The following is a 17089-nucleotide window of genomic DNA, read 5'->3' as shown; positions in this document are numbered from 1 at the left end:
AAAAGGGGTATTTTTGTTCCCCCCCCCAGACGACCCTTTTTATCCGGGCCCCCCGGGCGGGGCCCCCCTAGCCCCCCCCTTTTTTATCCGGTTGGGGGGACCCACCGGGAATAAATGGGTAGGCTCCCACCCCCCCCGGGACAAAAGGCCCTTTGGCCCGGGGGCCCTTTCGGACCGGGGATAAAGGGGGGGGGGGGGGGGGGGTTAAAAGGCACTGTACTCCCTTCTACCCCCATGCCAGTTACACTTAGCCAAATTTTCGCCAAGTCCCACGCGTTCTGCTCCGCCGTCGCCGCCCGTCCGCCTCCCTCGCCGGCCGCCGCCGTCGTCGTCCCCCATTGCGCCAGCTGTCGTCGTCCCACCGCCGACCGTGCCCAGACATCGTCGTCCTCCATCCCCCCGGCCGGCCCGCCTCGATCCTCCTCGTCTGTCGACGCGCCCGGCCCCCACCTCGTTGCCTCTGGCCACCGGCTCCATCCTCGTCGCCCCTCGTCGCCCCTTGTCGCCGTCTCATCGCCGTCCCGCCTACGCCGCCGCCGTCGTCGTCGCCTCAGCCGCCGTCCTCGCCGCACCGACCGCCGCCACCCCACCGCCCCGGCTGCCGCCGTCCCGCCGACCCGGCCACCTCGTCGCCCCGGCCACCGTCGACGACCTCGCGCGAGAGGTCCGCCACCGCGCTGGCCGGCAGCGCCGGGAGGGCCTTTTTTTTAAGTTAGAAAATTAAGTTATATTTTTATGATAGATTTTTAATTTTGATTGTTAAGTTAGAAAATTAAGTTATATTTTTAAGTTAGATTTTTTAGTTAGATTGTTAAGTTAGATTTTTAAGTTAGAAAATAAAGTTAGAAATTCGTAGTAGGCACCGCCATCCCCTCCGCTGTCCCGCCGCCGTGACCGCCGCCGTCCCGCCGCCCGTCACAACCTAGTAGGCACCGCCCGTGGTTCCGGGGAACCGTCCCCGCCTCCGCCGTACCGCCGCCCTGACCGCCGCCGTCACAACCTAGGCACCGCCCGTGGTTCCAGGGAACCGTCCCCGCCTCCGCCGCCCTGATCGCCGCCGTCACAACCTAGGCACCGCATGTGGATATTGCTAGAAATTCGTAGAAATTCGTAAAAATATTCCGGACTTTGTAGGATTCATGTTATTTTATGATTTCATTATATACATGTATGATTCTGGACTTTGTAAAAATTTGTAGTAAGACGATTTCTATGACTGTCATGTATGATTCCATGTATGTTTCCATCAATAGTTGAAATGGCAGACGATGAGACCGCAAGGTATATCATGGAGCAGATAATCGCTGGTGATGGTAGTGGCGACAACGTTCCACTATGATACACGGATGAAGAGGGCACCCAGGCGGACATGTTCCTCAACATGTCCGTTGATGGGAATGAAGTGCAACAGCCGCAGCAACAACTTGCCATGGCGGAAGGTTCCGGCGAGGTATATATAACCATTCTTGTATTGTTTCACGCCACCGTTACTACTACGTACTAATTAACGAATCTTGAACTATTAGCCCTCCGGATCGACACAAGGGCAGAAGACCCGAGGTCGTACAAAGGTGATGGAAGGGAGGCTTGTCATCACGGAAGTGACAGAAGAGGGCAGGCCGGTTGCTCCCGAGAAAGTAGCAAAGAAGTACGTGAGTCAGATCGGGGCAATCGTCCGGGACAACGTGCCTATCAGCATCAGAGAATGGAAGGGCAGAAGCACTAATCCGTACGCCCTTCCGGAGACAGAAAAGAATATGCTGTGGGAAGACGTGAAGAGACATTTCACATTCCCCGAAGGATATAGTGAGAAGGATGTCAAAGCGTGGACGCTTAAGAAGATGGCTACTCAATTCCAGACATTCAAGAAGATGCTGGATACCCACTACATCAAGAAGGGCCGAACTCCAGACTTCAACGCGTGGCCAAAGTTGAGGGACCACTGGGATGCATTTGTTGAATATAAGAGGAGTGAAGATGGTATGAAAAAAATCACGATCAACACAGCAAATGCTAGTCAGAAGGGCTACCACCATCATTTGGGGCGAGGTGGGTATGGCTCAGCAATTCCCAAGTGGAGGAAGATGGAACAAGATCTGATCGAATGGGGAATCGTACCTGCAACTATTGAATGGCCCGAACGATCAAAAAATTGGTACTACGCTCATGGAGGCTCCCTAAGCCAAGAGGATGGGACGTTGATTTTTAATGACACAATACGTGAGAAGGCCGAACATCTCATGAAGAACATTGAAGATTCTAAGGCTGGGAGGTTGAAGGTGGACCGAGAAAATGATGAGCTCACATTGGCCCTCGGTAATCCAGAGCACCCAGGACGTTGCCGAGGGTTAGGGGTGGTTCCGTGGAAGTTTGCTTTCCGAGGTGACAACACCTCGTACAGAAGTCGGAAGCGAAGAAAGGAACAGATTGAGGAGAGCTGGCGGCAGATGGTAGAACAAAGAATGATGGATGAAATCAATCGGTGGGTGGCCCACGCAGTTGCGGAGTTGGCCCAATCTGGAGCATTGCCGATTCCTAACACCGTCAGCCCTTCTCAACGCCTCTTGAGCAGTTGTGCTTCTACACAGGTCCCCGATGCGCAGACGCCCAGGTTACCCGTGGAGGAGCAACGGTTCCCCGTGGATGCCATCACACAACGGACCTCATGTGAGCTGCATGCACCGGTCGGCAACCTCACTATTAAGGTATACTTATACATAATATTTATGCAATCTTGTCAATTGATCCAGGCCTCGAGATCAGAGTTCAACTTGTTTACTTCTGCTATATGTACAGGTAGCGTACGGGAGTGCGTTAGCAACCCTGGCGGGGCAGAGCAGTCATGGCATGGAAATTCCAACAGGCTACGCCAGCGTCTGCGTAGAGCAAATTGTTGATCCCTAGTATGAAGGTCTAGAGCTCGACTTCCCGGGAGGCGACGGGGAAAAGACATTGGCAGATGCGCTTCATGGGATCATTCTATGGCAAAAACGCTACATCATTATTCCCGGCACGGAGCCATCTCCTAAGGCCTCAAGACCGCTCCCCGTAGATCCCCAGCAGCGACCTTCTCCTCATACCTCGAGACCATCATCTCCTGCTCCAGGACCGTCCCTTCCATCTATATCAAGGTCTCCATCTCCACCACATCCTGGTGCTGGGAGCGACGATGACAATAACAACACCCCTCCCCGATCACCGTCGCCGGCACCAAGAGCGGCCCCCTTGAAGGAACCTGCACCACCACTAAAAAAGTCACGAGCACCGCCTCCCAAGCAAAGACAGAGAAAGAAGAAAACAAAGGAGCCTGAAGTGACTCGTAAGGAACGCTTTGAGGCAATGTCTCATGCGGAACAGTGGGCAGAAATCCAACGAGAGGCCAGTGAGTGGTTCAAGAAACAAGCCGAAGAAAAAAAAGCAAGGGAGATGGAGCCACCGCCAGTAAGTCAGCGAGATTTAAACTTTTTTATCAGGATGGAAGAAGGAGCCAAGAAAAGGATTCCACTCTTGTCAAACTATGAACGGGCTCTAGTAAAGGCTGATGAAAAGGATAAAAGGAAAGGAAAGTCATCTTCCAGCGGTCCAGTCCCCGACCTCAGCCATTTATCAAAAAAAGATGCTCAACGGGTAAAAGCAATGCCCTTGGATCAACAAGCAAATGTATTGAAGTTCATGGAAGAAACAGGTCTGGGACTTGATGAATGCATAGGGCAAGTTGAGACGCCAACTGCACCGCCCCCTGAGCCGAGATGGCCTTATGAGCTAGGCAAACCTCTAGTAAAGCCTTCATTGGTACGGAAGCTATCAACAAAGATGTACGTATTCCATCAATGGTACATGATGGCATCCGCCGACTCGAGGGAGATGATCGGCATGAAGGTAAAACCGATAGATTTTCATGGTGAAGGGGAGAAAGTGCTGTGGCTAGACTTCAAGGATATATACGAAGTGTACCATCATGATGCCCTGGACGTCTCTCTGATCAGCGCTTGGGTTCTGTAAGTGTCTGCTTATCTCTACATGTAAATTTTGGCGTGCGTCACCGTACTAACTTCATCTTCCATTTCATGTAGGATGCTAATTCAGACATGCCGCCGAGAGGCGTACCTACATGTAGGATTCATGGATCCATCTGTAGTTAACCAACAATAGATACAATTAGCGCCGAAAAAAACCTTTGCGGAAATATACAATTTCCTAGACAAACAAACATTCAAGGATTTCATACTACTTCCATACAACTTCTAGTAAGTGTGTGTATACCGTCTACTTTCGATGTCTTTTTCCTTATCTCTACATGTTAGTTAGCTCTAATATGCATGAACATTTTACGCACGCAGCTTCCACTGGATCCTTATTATAATTGAGCCTGAAAGAAGCCACGTCACTGTCTTCGATTCGTTAAGGAAAGATCCGGTGGACTACCAAGAATTGCAAGACATGCTAGGCTTGTAATAATTCTGGACCTTTATCTCTATGCAAAAGTTTATTTCCTAAATTTTATCCCTGTTACACTATATCATTCATTATTCTAATCCGCAGCGCATGGAAACAATTCATAAGGACACACAAAGGTCCATTCAAAGAAAAACTTACATGGAACACAGACTTCCCGGTACGTATGAAGTCTGCACATTTATTACATTGTATAACACGAATATTTCATAACTTATTTTTTTCCGCACTGAAGTGCTTAAGACAGGAACCCAGGAATAATCTATGTGGCTACTACATCTGTGAGCACATGCACAGTTTTGTGGGACCCAAGGGACCGAAGATGACGCCGCACAACTTTAAAGTACGTAAAATAAAACTATTACTAGTTAATTATTTTCTAGCTCCTTATATGTATTTGTTCGTGTAACATTCACAAATTTCCAAATTATAGATGTTAAATATTCAACAAGGACTCTTGAAGGAAGAAAGAGTAGCGGCAATATGTGAAGGTCTCATTGAATTCATAATGGACGAGGTGGTAGATCTAAAAGGAGAATTTTATTACGATGGACGACAATTAGATACTCCGATCAGCAACACCACGACGGGAAGATTGTAGACAGATACTTTGATTTATTTGTATATATAATACGCGCTAATTATGATCGATTTGTACTAAGCTAGTTGAATTGTGTATATGAATTGTGTATAAGGATTGTGTATATATATAGTAATTGTATAATTACAAATCCCATTCGTTTAAATACTAGTTGATTTCATTCTAAAAAATCTCAACTACTAAAGGTTAACAAATTAAAAGTGCCGCGGTACTACGTATACGTGATGCATGCATGAAAAAATTAGGCGCCACGGCAGTGCCATGCAGGCGCCATTTAGTCCCGGTTGGAATCCAGCCGGGACTAAAGGGTCCCCCTTTAGTCCCGGTTGGTGACACCAACCGGGACTAAAGGGGGACCTTTACTCCCGGTTAAAAGACCCGGGACTAAAGACCCCCCCCTTTTGTCCCGGTTGGTTTATCCCGGATGGATATCCGAGAGATATGCACCCTACCAACCGGGACTAAAGGCCAATTCTCTACCAGTGCAGGTTCAGAGTGGCAGCCTTCAGTGTTAGAATTGTATCGAATATTGTGTGCTAGTTGGTTACGTTTGGACTTGGAGTTGTATCAGCGGTAGTGTGACAGAACTGCCCAAATTAACTTGGCTAAAGCACAGTTAAGTCGCTTAACACACGATCATGTACTTTAATCAAGTCAATTCGGTCATCCGTCGGATACTTTCCGATAAAACCACGCTATATGATCGCGAACCGGACTTACCCGAGAGTGAGCGGTTGTAGAGATTACAACAGTCCATTCTTTTAACAAGTGCATAAGTTTATTGCAACAAAAGAGTTCAAGTTCAACACAAGTTTGAAAGCTGTTCAGCAACGAAAATAAACAACGGTAACTAAACATCGACGCCCGACACCATGACGAAGCCGGCCACGACATCAGTAACCTCCATCCTCGCCGTCTGAGGAGGGAACCCACTCGACCGTCCATCCCGAAGGGAGCTGGGAGGGCCAAGCGGGTTTGCTGGGCACACGGATCTGCTAGTTTGCGCGCGCGTGTGGTCGCGTCACGCTGGTTACTGGGTGAAGGCATGCGCCGGTGAGCTTTGGCAGTGTGGCGTTCGCAGAGAGGGAAGAGGTGTTGTCACTGCCTATGCGGTGCTTGGCGGGGACGGCAGCGTCGCGGGACGTGCGGGTGTGCAGCGCGGCCGGGGTGTGACGGGAGGGCCGGAAGGCATTGGTGTGCACAGTGGAACCGCGGGCAGTGCACCTGGCGCGGTCGGAATGGCCTCGGGCGAGACGAGACGGGGCGGAGGCCTGCAGGGCGTTACTGCGCACGACTAGGGAAGAGGCACGCTGATTTATCTTGTCGCGGCCGGTGACTGGGTGAGGTGGCGTTCGCCAGTGAGGCCACGCCACGTGGCGGTGACGCTCTGGAGCACGACGCACGCGCGCTCTAGTGCTGTCTGGCCAACGGATCCACGAGATCCTTTGCCGAGCCCAACTTCAAACCTTTGGATCTCCCGATTTTCAAACCACACCATGTTGACTTCCTTTACAAGAGTTGTAGAACACAGACCAAGGTTCAACTTTGTAAATTGACCGAGTTCAAAAACACGGTGGATTTGAAAATTCAAAGCTTCAAGGTTTGGAGGAACGCCGGTTCTCAGGACTTGGAGAAAAGCGGCGGTTTTGACTGGTTTTCAGGGTTCTGGGCTGACTTGAGCTACAGATATGGGAAGCTTTGGAGGCGAATTGGACCAGGGTCCAATTAACAAAGTTTCTGTAGGAACTTGGTTCTCCAACTTTTAGTTGGACAGATCTTTAAGTTCCGAAGTAGAAATTCGAGTTACGGTTTTGGGCCGTGTTTTAAGCTTGCGACGGGCAAAAGGGTACTTTCACTTGCCTGAAAGTTGCCAAAGCTCTTCTTTAAGCACTAGTGACTTATCTTGAGATTAAAACACCATTTAATCACCTAGGTTGTTACAGGTAGGGTTTAGAGTTTGTATCAGACTCTTGTAACCTAGGCTCCTCATAAATATGAGAGGAGGGTCGCTATTGTAAGCATGATGACATAGCGACAGGCTCGCAGGGGGAGGCAGCACATTGCTAGAACCTCGAAGCAACCGGTGTTGCGTTTTGGGGAGGAGTGCCCTGCCAAAACTCATCAACAAATATCATGCCTTCAGTATCATCTGTCGCATACATCGTCTCGGTAGATCAATCGTTCCTTCTGCATGTTATTATTCTAACATTCAGCCTCTGCTCCTTCTTCAAGTATCACCTTGTCTTCTCCTATTTGTAGCTCTGCCCAAAAGGTTAAAAATGAGGATGCTGAACAAATGATCTCAGTAGGAGATCTAGTTATTTTCCATCAAAACGGACACTATTTCTTGCTCTCCCCAATGCCCAACAGATGCCTGCCAAGTGCCAGTGCTAGACCAACCATATGAAATTTGCTACCAATTTGCAAGAATCTTTGAGTCCAAACCTAGAATTGTTCAAGAGAACAAGGTCTGCAGTTGGCTCCAACAACCAAAGCAACCAGGCTCCACACATATCTAGGTATAAAGCAATCAATGAAAAAATGTTTCTTCCCTAATTGATTTTCAGAACAAAAGATACATTTCTCACTAGTCACTACCCTGCCACTTTCTCTTGATAAGATTATCCTTTGTGAGAATAGCATTTTGGTACACAAGCCACATGAAGATTTTAATTTTTTAGGGGATTTTGGCCTTCCAGATCTTTTTGTGGGGTTGTTCCACTGGATTTGCACACATGTGAGAATACATAGATTTAACAGAGAAAACACCTTCCCTTCCCACATCCACTTCGGGGCTCCTTTGGGAACTCAAAACCCCGAGGGGATCCCGCTATTTTCCCTGCGTCGGAAGACCACGTGGGAAACTCACCACGGGCCGAATCGCCTTCTCATTTGGGAGCCCATCGGACAGGGAGGCCAGACCACATCCGCGACTTTTCCCTGGGACGAGCCGTCCTCACCTAGAGGGTCCTGGCGGCGCAACCCCCTCCGTGTCGCGCATCGTCACCCAGGTGCCCCCCTCCGTGTCTGCATCCCCATCCCTGCCCGTGCTCGCCCGCCGCTGCCGCCGTGCTCCCCCGTGCCGCTGGCAACCTGCGAGCGGCGTTCGTGCGGCTCCCCCGTTCTTGCACCTCCCCGTCGTGGCGTCGCCCGTGTGGCTCCTCGTCGCCTCCCCATCGTCTCCCCATCCCTACGCTAGCTCGATCTCCGCTGGAGATCTGCTCCGTGACTGCCCCCACCTCCGGTGACTGCTTAGTGGCTCTGTGACTGCTCCGTGGCTCCGTGACTACTTCGTGCTACCTTGCCTCATCCTCCGGTGAGTCTTCCTGTTCTAATTCCAAGATCTGTACATAGATTGCTTTGACTTCATATTGCAAGAACAAGTAGGACTGAAGATCTGGGTTCCAGCTCGGCACCAGATCGATTGTATTACTATTTTTTGGTAGTTTGTTTACCACTTCAAATTGCATTATTTTTCAAACTTTCAAGCAATCTTTTCGTGCAACGCCCTGCATCATCTACCCAGTGAGGCAGAGACCATTACATAGGGTTAGCTCTACCTGGTGGCATGGTTCTACTGCTAATCGAGGATTCGAGGTAGTAGTAAGCAGAGTGATTAGTTACCTGAAGAGTGAGACCTGGGCAAGATTAGAAGGTCACCACATCTGGGCAGGGTCGACCAGGTACCTCCTCAGCATGCCAGCCCAGCCGTACCCCAGTATCTGCAGTGTGCAGCCACCAAGTACAGATTGTTAGAATGTCACCAGTCAAAACGTCAGAGATCTGCCCTGCACTACGGCATCAGCATCAGAAAGTAGTGAATCAGGCTTGAAAGTTCTAACAATAGTGTGTTATCCATATATCAGAATTTATGGTTTCTGGCCTAAGGTACTGTTAACATTTTTTCTTTTGGAAAGCAAGGCACTAATGATATATTACATGGAATTTCATTGATTGACCAATGTCCACATGATAGCGGTAGTATAGTAGTATTGAAAATGAAAGTGTGTGTCTGCTTGGAAATGTGTGGATAATCAGTGGATGGAAGTGTGTCCACAAATGAAAATGAAAGTGTGTCCACATGATAGCTTGTGGATAATCAGTGGTTATAGTTGGTGCCTAAAATAAATAAATAAAATGAAATGTGTTGCATGGAAGGCATAGGCAGGAGCACTGACAGATCATTAAGAAGAGGTGAGAACCTGCTCCAAGCAGGGCAGTATATATTAGAAGAGTAATAGAAATCCAAAGTTGGCAGTATCTCAGGTTTTCCTTACTCTGATAGCAGGTCAATGCAGTACCAAGTCCTAGAGTCCTTTTCTTCTTCTTTCTGCATATGGGAATGGCATTGCAGTTCTTGATGCATGTATTCAGCATTCATTGTTGGCATACATATTCTGCTGTTGTTGGCATACATATGGGAATGGCATTGCAGTTCTTAATGTTAGTACTGATGATATATATTTCAAATTATACTGCTACTTCTCCAAATGATGTTGTTTCTTTTTTTTCCATCTAAATATGTAAGAACCTGTGAGCTTTTTCTGTTTTTTTTCTAGACCATATGCATTTAAGTAACATAGTTTACTTGCCTTACCATATACATACATATAGATAATGGAATCTTGGGAGGATGAAGTTAGGAGATTCATGCTAGAGGAGGAAGAAGAGGATGACGAACTATTCCTAGTTATGGTTCCCGCTCTTCAACAGTGTTTATATGAGGAGAAAAGGTCGGAGCATACCTCAACTATGCCTGGTGCTAAAAAGGTCATACAAATCTTGGAAGGCCACGAAAATTGGTGCAAAGTTGAGTTCAGAATGGAACCTGAGATATTTAGAGTTATAGCAAATTATCTTAGAGTGGAGAACTTATTACGTGACACCCGTGGTGTTAGAGTTGAGGAGCAGCTAGGAATGTTTATGTTCATGCTCTCTCATAATGCAAGCACCGATAGGCTAAAAAAAGAATTCCAACATAGTGGTGAGACAATTCATAGGAAAATAACAGAGTTCTTCGATATAATTCCAGCATTGACTCATATATTCTTGAAGCTCCCAAATGTGAGTCATACAGATGTGAAGATTGCATCAGACTCTCGCTTTATGCCTTTCTTCTAGAATTGCATTGGGGCCATTGATGGCACTCATGTTCCTATCACCATTGCACAAGAAAGAGCCGCTCCCTACAGAAATAGGAAGGGAACCTTGTCACAGAACGTCATGTGTGTATGTGACTTTGATTTAAATTTCACTTTTATCTCATGTGGTTGGGAAGGATCTGCATCCGATGCAGGGGTCTTACGGTCTGCACGTGCAAAGGGTTTTCATGTGCTTGTGGGGAAGTTCTACCTTGTAGATGGTGGATACACAAATACTGAGGAGTTAGATATCACCTGAGTAAGTTTAGGAGACATGGAAATCAGTATGTAAATTACAAAGAATTGTTCAACCATCGGCATGCACAGCTACGCAATCATATTGAAAGGGCCTTTGGTGTGCTAAAAAAGCGGTTTCCAATCCTGAAAGTTGGGACATTTCATCCAATAGAGAATCAAATTAAAATTCCAGCGGCAGCTACAGTATTTCATAATCTCATTAGAGGGCTAAATGGGGATGAAGGCTGGCTAGATCACCAACCAAATAATATCAACCCATCTGATTATGTTGAGTTGCCAGAGGGGGATAACAACTATCCAAATGAACAGCAATCAAATGAAGGAAGCACCCTACGAGACCAAATTGCTCTTCAGATGTGGGCTGCCCGTAATAATTAGGTGAAGCATAAATGTTTTCATGACAGCTTGTATTGTGTTTTTACTTCATTGCTTATTTCTGTATTATTTTTATGACAACCTTTATCTAATCTTGTTTATTTCTTGCAGCCATGTCAACGGAAAGAGCTACGTGGAGCTACACGTATGAGAAGGGACTTGTGGATATTCTGAAAGAGCTTGCCAACGTCCCAATGTTTAAGGGACAAAATGGGTGGACTGCTGAAGGTTGGAGGAATATCACAAACAAATTCAATGATATGTTTCCAACAACACATTTCACGAAGCAACAAGTGCAAGAAAAGGAGAAAGAGCTAAAAGGAAACTATAAGATAATAAAAGAAGCGAGGAAAAGTGGTGTTGGCTGGAATGACACTTTGGGTATGATCATTGCAGAACCAAAAGGATGGGAAAAGTTGATTAAGGTTAGGTCTCTTAAATAGAGAATCAACTTTATATAACAACCCTTTATATAACAGCTAACCTTTATACAAACCATCTAATCATATTTTTTTTGTTGTACTTCAATAGGATAACCACAAAGTTGCCAAGTTCCGTAAGAAGCCATTTCCTTTATTTAACAACTTGGAATTATTGTATGAAGGTAATGCTTTCATCTTGTTGTTCATTGCCTTTGTTCTTGTTTTAGTGCTGTGGTGTGGATGGTGCTTTAGAGAGTCACTTCATTGTAGATTATGTTCCTAGTTGAACTCTTGCTATTGTAGATGCTAAGATGTTGATATTGTTACCTTGATTATTTGTTTAATAGGAAGTGTGGCCACAGGGGATTTAAATTTTACATCAATTCAGCCACCACCACAAAGAACTGAACCCACTCCCTATAACAGTGAGCTGCCAACTGAACCCACTCCCCAAACAAGTATCTCAGAGCAAAGCAATCATAGCATGGCATCTATTGATAGAAATCTACTCAGTTTTGGACTTGGTGGTGTAGAAAGCATAGAAGTTCAATCTACTCCAGCTAGTCGTAATTCAGAGGATCAAGATGTTACCGGTGGAAAGAAATGCAAACAAAGTCAGATGGCTGCAAAACTTGGGGATTACATTGACTTTAGAAAGGATCAAATTGGAAAAACTCTAGAAAAGTTAGAAGAGAAGAAAAGACGTGAAGAAGACTACTCAATTGAGAAATGTATTGATATTGTGGATGCCATGGAAGGGCTATCGGATGAACAAAAAGCTGATGCAAATGAAGTTTTCCAAAGTGAAACAAATAGAAAAATATTAGTGGGCACAAAAAACCCAAATGTCCGGCTGATTTGGTTGAAGAAAAAGATTGCTCAGGTACGTTCCCTTTCCCTTTGCTCAGGTGTGTTTGTTGGATTAGGCTATTTGAGTCTGATAAGTTAATCTGGTCTTTCATCAACAAATTTCATATATGCATGTTTCATGGCTTAGTTAATATTCTCCGCTTATGCTTAGTTCTTTATACAGACTGGTGCTTCCTAATTATTATTTTATTGTTTATTTTTTAGAATCAGTGAGTGTTGACTGGAAGATGGTGGTTTCGTTGTCTTAATCTCTTGGATAATGGTGGATAATGGTGGTTTCGTCAATTGGAAGGGGTGATGAGATGCTAGAATTTCTTATATAGCAAATACTCGCTGGATCTACTTCATATTTAAATTAAACTTTGCATGTAATATATATGGATGTATATTAGAGGCCCTGCTGAAATCACGAGGGCACTTTGGCCAGACCTCACACCCTCTTATTCCACTCATCAGGTGGTTCCATTCTGGCTATTTTGTTGTGCGGTTCTAGCCAGTGTGCTCCTCTCGAGCAATACAACTGCTGCTAAATCCAATAACTAAAAAGGATTGTCACTTGATGATGTTGTCGCAGGGACCATTGCATGCATGCAATTTCACGCAATGCAAGTGTCCTACACAGCTATGACGCACTGTTTGTATTTTGTATTTTTTCATGAAATTATTCCCTCCCGCTGTGCTGTGGAAAAGGGAAGGGGCAGCACTGCCATGCGTCAGGTTCTCCAAACAGCACTGCTAGGAAGGGGACAGCACTGCCACTGGAGGAGGGGGATTTCAAAATCCAAAATAAATACCCCGTAGGATCATTCTTCCCAGGGTTAATTAACCTGAGCTTCCAAAGTGGCCCTTGGTGTATCATTTCTATCCACTAAGGCAAGATGAATAACCATATCACTAAGCCTCCTCAGCTGATTTTGATCAGCATCATTCAACCATCTTCTAAATGATAGCCTCCAATTTCTATATGCCATATGTTGCACAGAGCAAGACTGATCATTGCAGATGTTAAACAGGTTAGGAAAATTTTCTTTTAGAGAGATGGAACCACACCAAACATCACACCAGAAATCAGTACCTTTTCCATTACCTACTAACATCATCCTTCCTTTCAGATAGAGATCTCTCACTTTGAGCAAGTCATTCTAGACTGGGGAGTTGGATGGTTTAGCTTTCAGTTGTGTCAAACAATGCTGTTTTACATACTTTTTCCTCACTATTTCTTACCACAAACCTTCTCCACTTTCAAGTTTCCACCACCATTTACTTAGTAAGCTTAGGTTCATTTTTCGAAGATCATGAATATACATGCTTCTAATAGGGACCAGTCAATTTTGAGTGATGACTGTGACTCAAATTTGGCTCCAGTAGTTTCAGTGTCATGTAAAATCTTGTCATGTTTTATGCAATGCAATGCATTATGGACGGGGACTGAGGCCTTGGAACTCTGAAAAAACGTTGTATAAGTATCGAGTCTCTGAATAAATTGAAATGGACCATTTCTTTTTACCAATTTGCCATATATCGCTCAAGTAAATATCTTTTTTCCCTTAGTAACTAATTGTTGCGCATTAGACTTGCACTAAGATTTTTTTTCTTATTATTTATTATTTCCTTTATATACGTTGTGGTTGCGAGGAGCACGGCTATAAGGTAATATATGTGGCAAAGTTCCAAAACATTCTATGAACTAGTGTAGGTTTTGATTATCCCCTTTTGGTTATTGCATTTTACCTTCTCCCATATTTCCACAAGCTCTGAAATTACCTCTACAAAATATGTTGTCTTGTAAATGTCGACGACACAGATGCTTTGCTGCGCCTAAATATTGTTATGATGATCTAAAGCATGCGCTGGTGTGATTTTAAACCAGCTTTGATATAACGATAATCTAAAGCATGCGCTGGTGTGATTTTAAACCAGCTTTGATAGACAATAGAAGGACATGGGTCACGTGCAGCCACGCCAGATGATATCGTATTCTCATGTACTTCTTCCATTCTAAATTGTAGATTATTTTAATTTTTTTCTATGTACATGATTTTTACTACGCACCTAGATATATAGTCTAGATGCATAGTAAAAATCATATATGTAGAAAAGCAAAAATAATCTACAATTTGAAATGGAGGGAGTATAATAGCTTCGCTTTGGCCCGATTTTAACTGACGGCTTAACTTGCTCGGTTGGTGGGTGGGAAGTATGGTTTTACAAACCCAGCTATTGCTCGACTTCTTTTTTGATTTGAATAGTAGGTCATTTTCAGATCTGTTTGGCAAAGCTCCTGCCAAAGAGAAGCTTTTTGGGCTCTGATTTGTGTTGTTAAAAAAAATGTTTGGTAGAATGGCTTCACTTGGTGTTTTAAATAGATAGAAGATGTGAAATGACCACAATACCCTTATATTATTTCCCTTTCTTCCAATTTCATTTCTCTTTTTCTTCCAATTATTTTTCTTCTTTTTTCTCTTACCTTACCCTTCCTTTTTCTTTCTTCTTGTTTTTCAGGCTGTTCAGCAGCTGCAGCTGCAGCCAACAAAGTGCAACCAGTCAACAACTGATATAAAACTATAGCAGATGGTCGAATAGGAAAACTTGATAGGAACCAAAGAGATAATTTCATGGATGCTTGCTGAGTTCGCAGCCTATCGACTGGGCTGCAGCTACAGCTGTGTGACCCTGCAGCCGAACGGCTGAACTGTGCAGTAGCAGCTGCAGCTGCCGAAAAATCAAAAGCGAGCAGGCTAACTCCCTCCGCCTCTCTCTCTTTCCTATACATCACCACGACACCTCCCTCCGCCCTCCCTCCGCCCGCGCTGCCCACTGCCGTCGGCTCTGGCTCACGCGCACCTGCCCACCTTCCTCCACCCGCTGCCGGCTCCACTCCACTCCACGCTCACTCGCCCACCCTCGGGTCCGCCGACACTGCTGCAGGATCCACCCCATGCTCGTCCGCTGCCACCACCTCAGCTGCGCCCATGAGGCTGCATCCCCAGCGCCCCACTCTACCATGGAGGGGTAGTTGTAAATTACCCTAGGAGAAGAGGATGATGTTAGGAACAGATCACGCCACTTCTCTTGCAAGCACTGATAATATAGGATTGTGAGAACTAGAGTTCATGGTAGGTAGCAAATCGGAGGGATCGGATAAGAGAATAGAGATACATCAATGGAGACCTAGGAGAGGAACAACATAGAAGTAGTAGAAGAAGATAAAAAACAGCTAGAGGAAGGGGAAGCCTGAACACCGGTTCTGAATATTTTGATCGATGCCCCATGGTGCTCCTTGCTTGTTTCTTTTATGCGAACTTTTTTTATTTTTATATTTTTTATTTTAGCATTTTGCAGAAATATATAGTCAAACAAAAAAATTAAAAAACTAGGTTATTGTCGCCGGCCCAGCCGGTGGTAAGGTCGGTTGGACTGACGGAAGGGCTTACCATACCTTCAAAAAATCATGACTAATTCATATTAACTTGGATGGAGGTAAACTTTATATTGTAGATCTCGACGAGATCTACAACTTTGTAGTTAAAACTTTTTCCATTTAATGTCATATTGGTTCTCAAATAATCGACACAAGTTTCAGATCTAAAAATTCAATTCAATTTTTAGATCTGAAACTTGTATCAATTATTTCAGCAACTAAATGGCTCCAAATGAAAACATTTTGAACTGCAAAGTTGTAAATCTCGTTGAGAGCTACAATTTTTATATAAACCTTATTTTTATCTGAGCTCATATGAATTAGTTATCATTTTTTGAAAGTGTGCTGCCCAATTTCAGATCTAAAAATTGAATTTTAGATATGAAACATGTGTCGATTATTTGAGTACCAATATGACATTAAATGAAAAAAGTTTTAACTACAAAGTTCTAGATATCATCGAGATCTACAAGTTTCATATAAAGTTTATCTCCATCCGAGTTGATATGAATTAGTTATGATTTATTAAAAATATGGTGGGGAGGGGTGTACCCCTTGTCGCCGGCTGGGCCGGCGACAATAGTCTAGTTTTGTAATTTTTTCATCCAACCATATATTTCTGCAAAATTAAAAAAAATATATAAAAATAAAAAAATTCCTTTTATGCTCCACGACTAGTACACAGACCCTTCACAGCCCACAGCCTACGACCCACAGCCCATGAAGCAATCTTATTATTGAATTTTTGACACATGAGCTGGGAGAAGCCCACATTTTTTTGCTTCTCCTCCGCAGTGCAAGCCCAACTGCTTCTTCCCGGCTTGACGGCAGAAAGCTATTTTAGTTTGCACGGTTGGCACGGATTATCAAAAGCCGATTGATGAGCTATGCTAAAGTGGCACTTAGAGCAACTCCAAGAGTATCCTAAAAAATTCTTCCCCAAAACTATGTATTGGGGATTCTCCTAAAAAAAATTTCCCCCAAAAACATATCAGTCCACAGCAGATCGCTAATAAATAGCCCCCAATATTTCAAACACAGGCCACGTCATCATATTAGGCCCATCGGAAGGGACGCGCGGGCGTGCGGGAATCAGGATTGGGGGAGGAACGCCAACGCTAAAATATACACGGTGGCAGGCTGTTTTTTAGCATCGCTAAAAAATTGGGGAAGGTTTAGGTGGATTGTTGGAGTTCATTTTTTCTCTCTTTTTTCCTAAAAAAGGTATTGGGGGTAAGATTAGCAGTCTCTTGGAGTTGCTCTTAAACAGCATAGCATGGGTTCACGTAGAAAAAACATTTCAAGTAGTAGGAAGAACTGAAAATACCAATTTTTGTGCTTTGCTCGTTAGTCGTTAGCTTGGCCCTCCGCCACCATTAGATGGGTCATTAGCTTTGCTAGCTTTGGTCGTGTCTTACATTTTAGGAGCACTAGTAGAGAACTGACTTTCCATGCGCCCCCTTTTGTCCCAATTTAAAGTTAGCTCGGGATAAAAGGGGGCGCGCCACGATAGGCTGGAATGGAGCAGAGCTTTACTCCCAGTTGG

The 17089-nt window shown here is 44.8% G+C and overlaps 1 protein-coding gene across 1 annotated transcript; it reads left to right on the top strand.

Annotated features, from left to right (window-relative positions):
• The first annotated feature begins 9640 nt into the window (after nt 1-9640).
• On the top strand, nt 9641-10177 carry LOC101784072. Its single transcript, XM_012846254.2, has one exon. It carries the CDS (start codon nt 9674-9676, stop codon nt 10175-10177), a length of 504 nt encoding a protein of 167 aa, XP_012701708.1. The 5' UTR covers nt 9641-9673.
• The last annotated feature ends 6912 nt before the right edge of the window (nt 10178-17089 follow it).

The sequence above is a fragment of the Setaria italica genome, chromosome V (genome assembly GCF_000263155.2).
Source record: "Setaria italica strain Yugu1 chromosome V, Setaria_italica_v2.0, whole genome shotgun sequence".
Taxonomy (NCBI): domain Eukaryota; kingdom Viridiplantae; phylum Streptophyta; class Magnoliopsida; order Poales; family Poaceae; genus Setaria; species Setaria italica.
The sequence above is the reverse complement of the archived record's forward strand: the minus strand, read 5'-3'. Positions and strand labels throughout refer to the sequence as shown.

Excerpts from the sequence above, each read along its gene's own strand:
- LOC101784072 (XM_012846254.2), top strand. The coding sequence starts at position 9,674 with ATGGAATCTTGGGAGGATGAAGTTAGGAGATTCATGCTAGAGGAGGAA.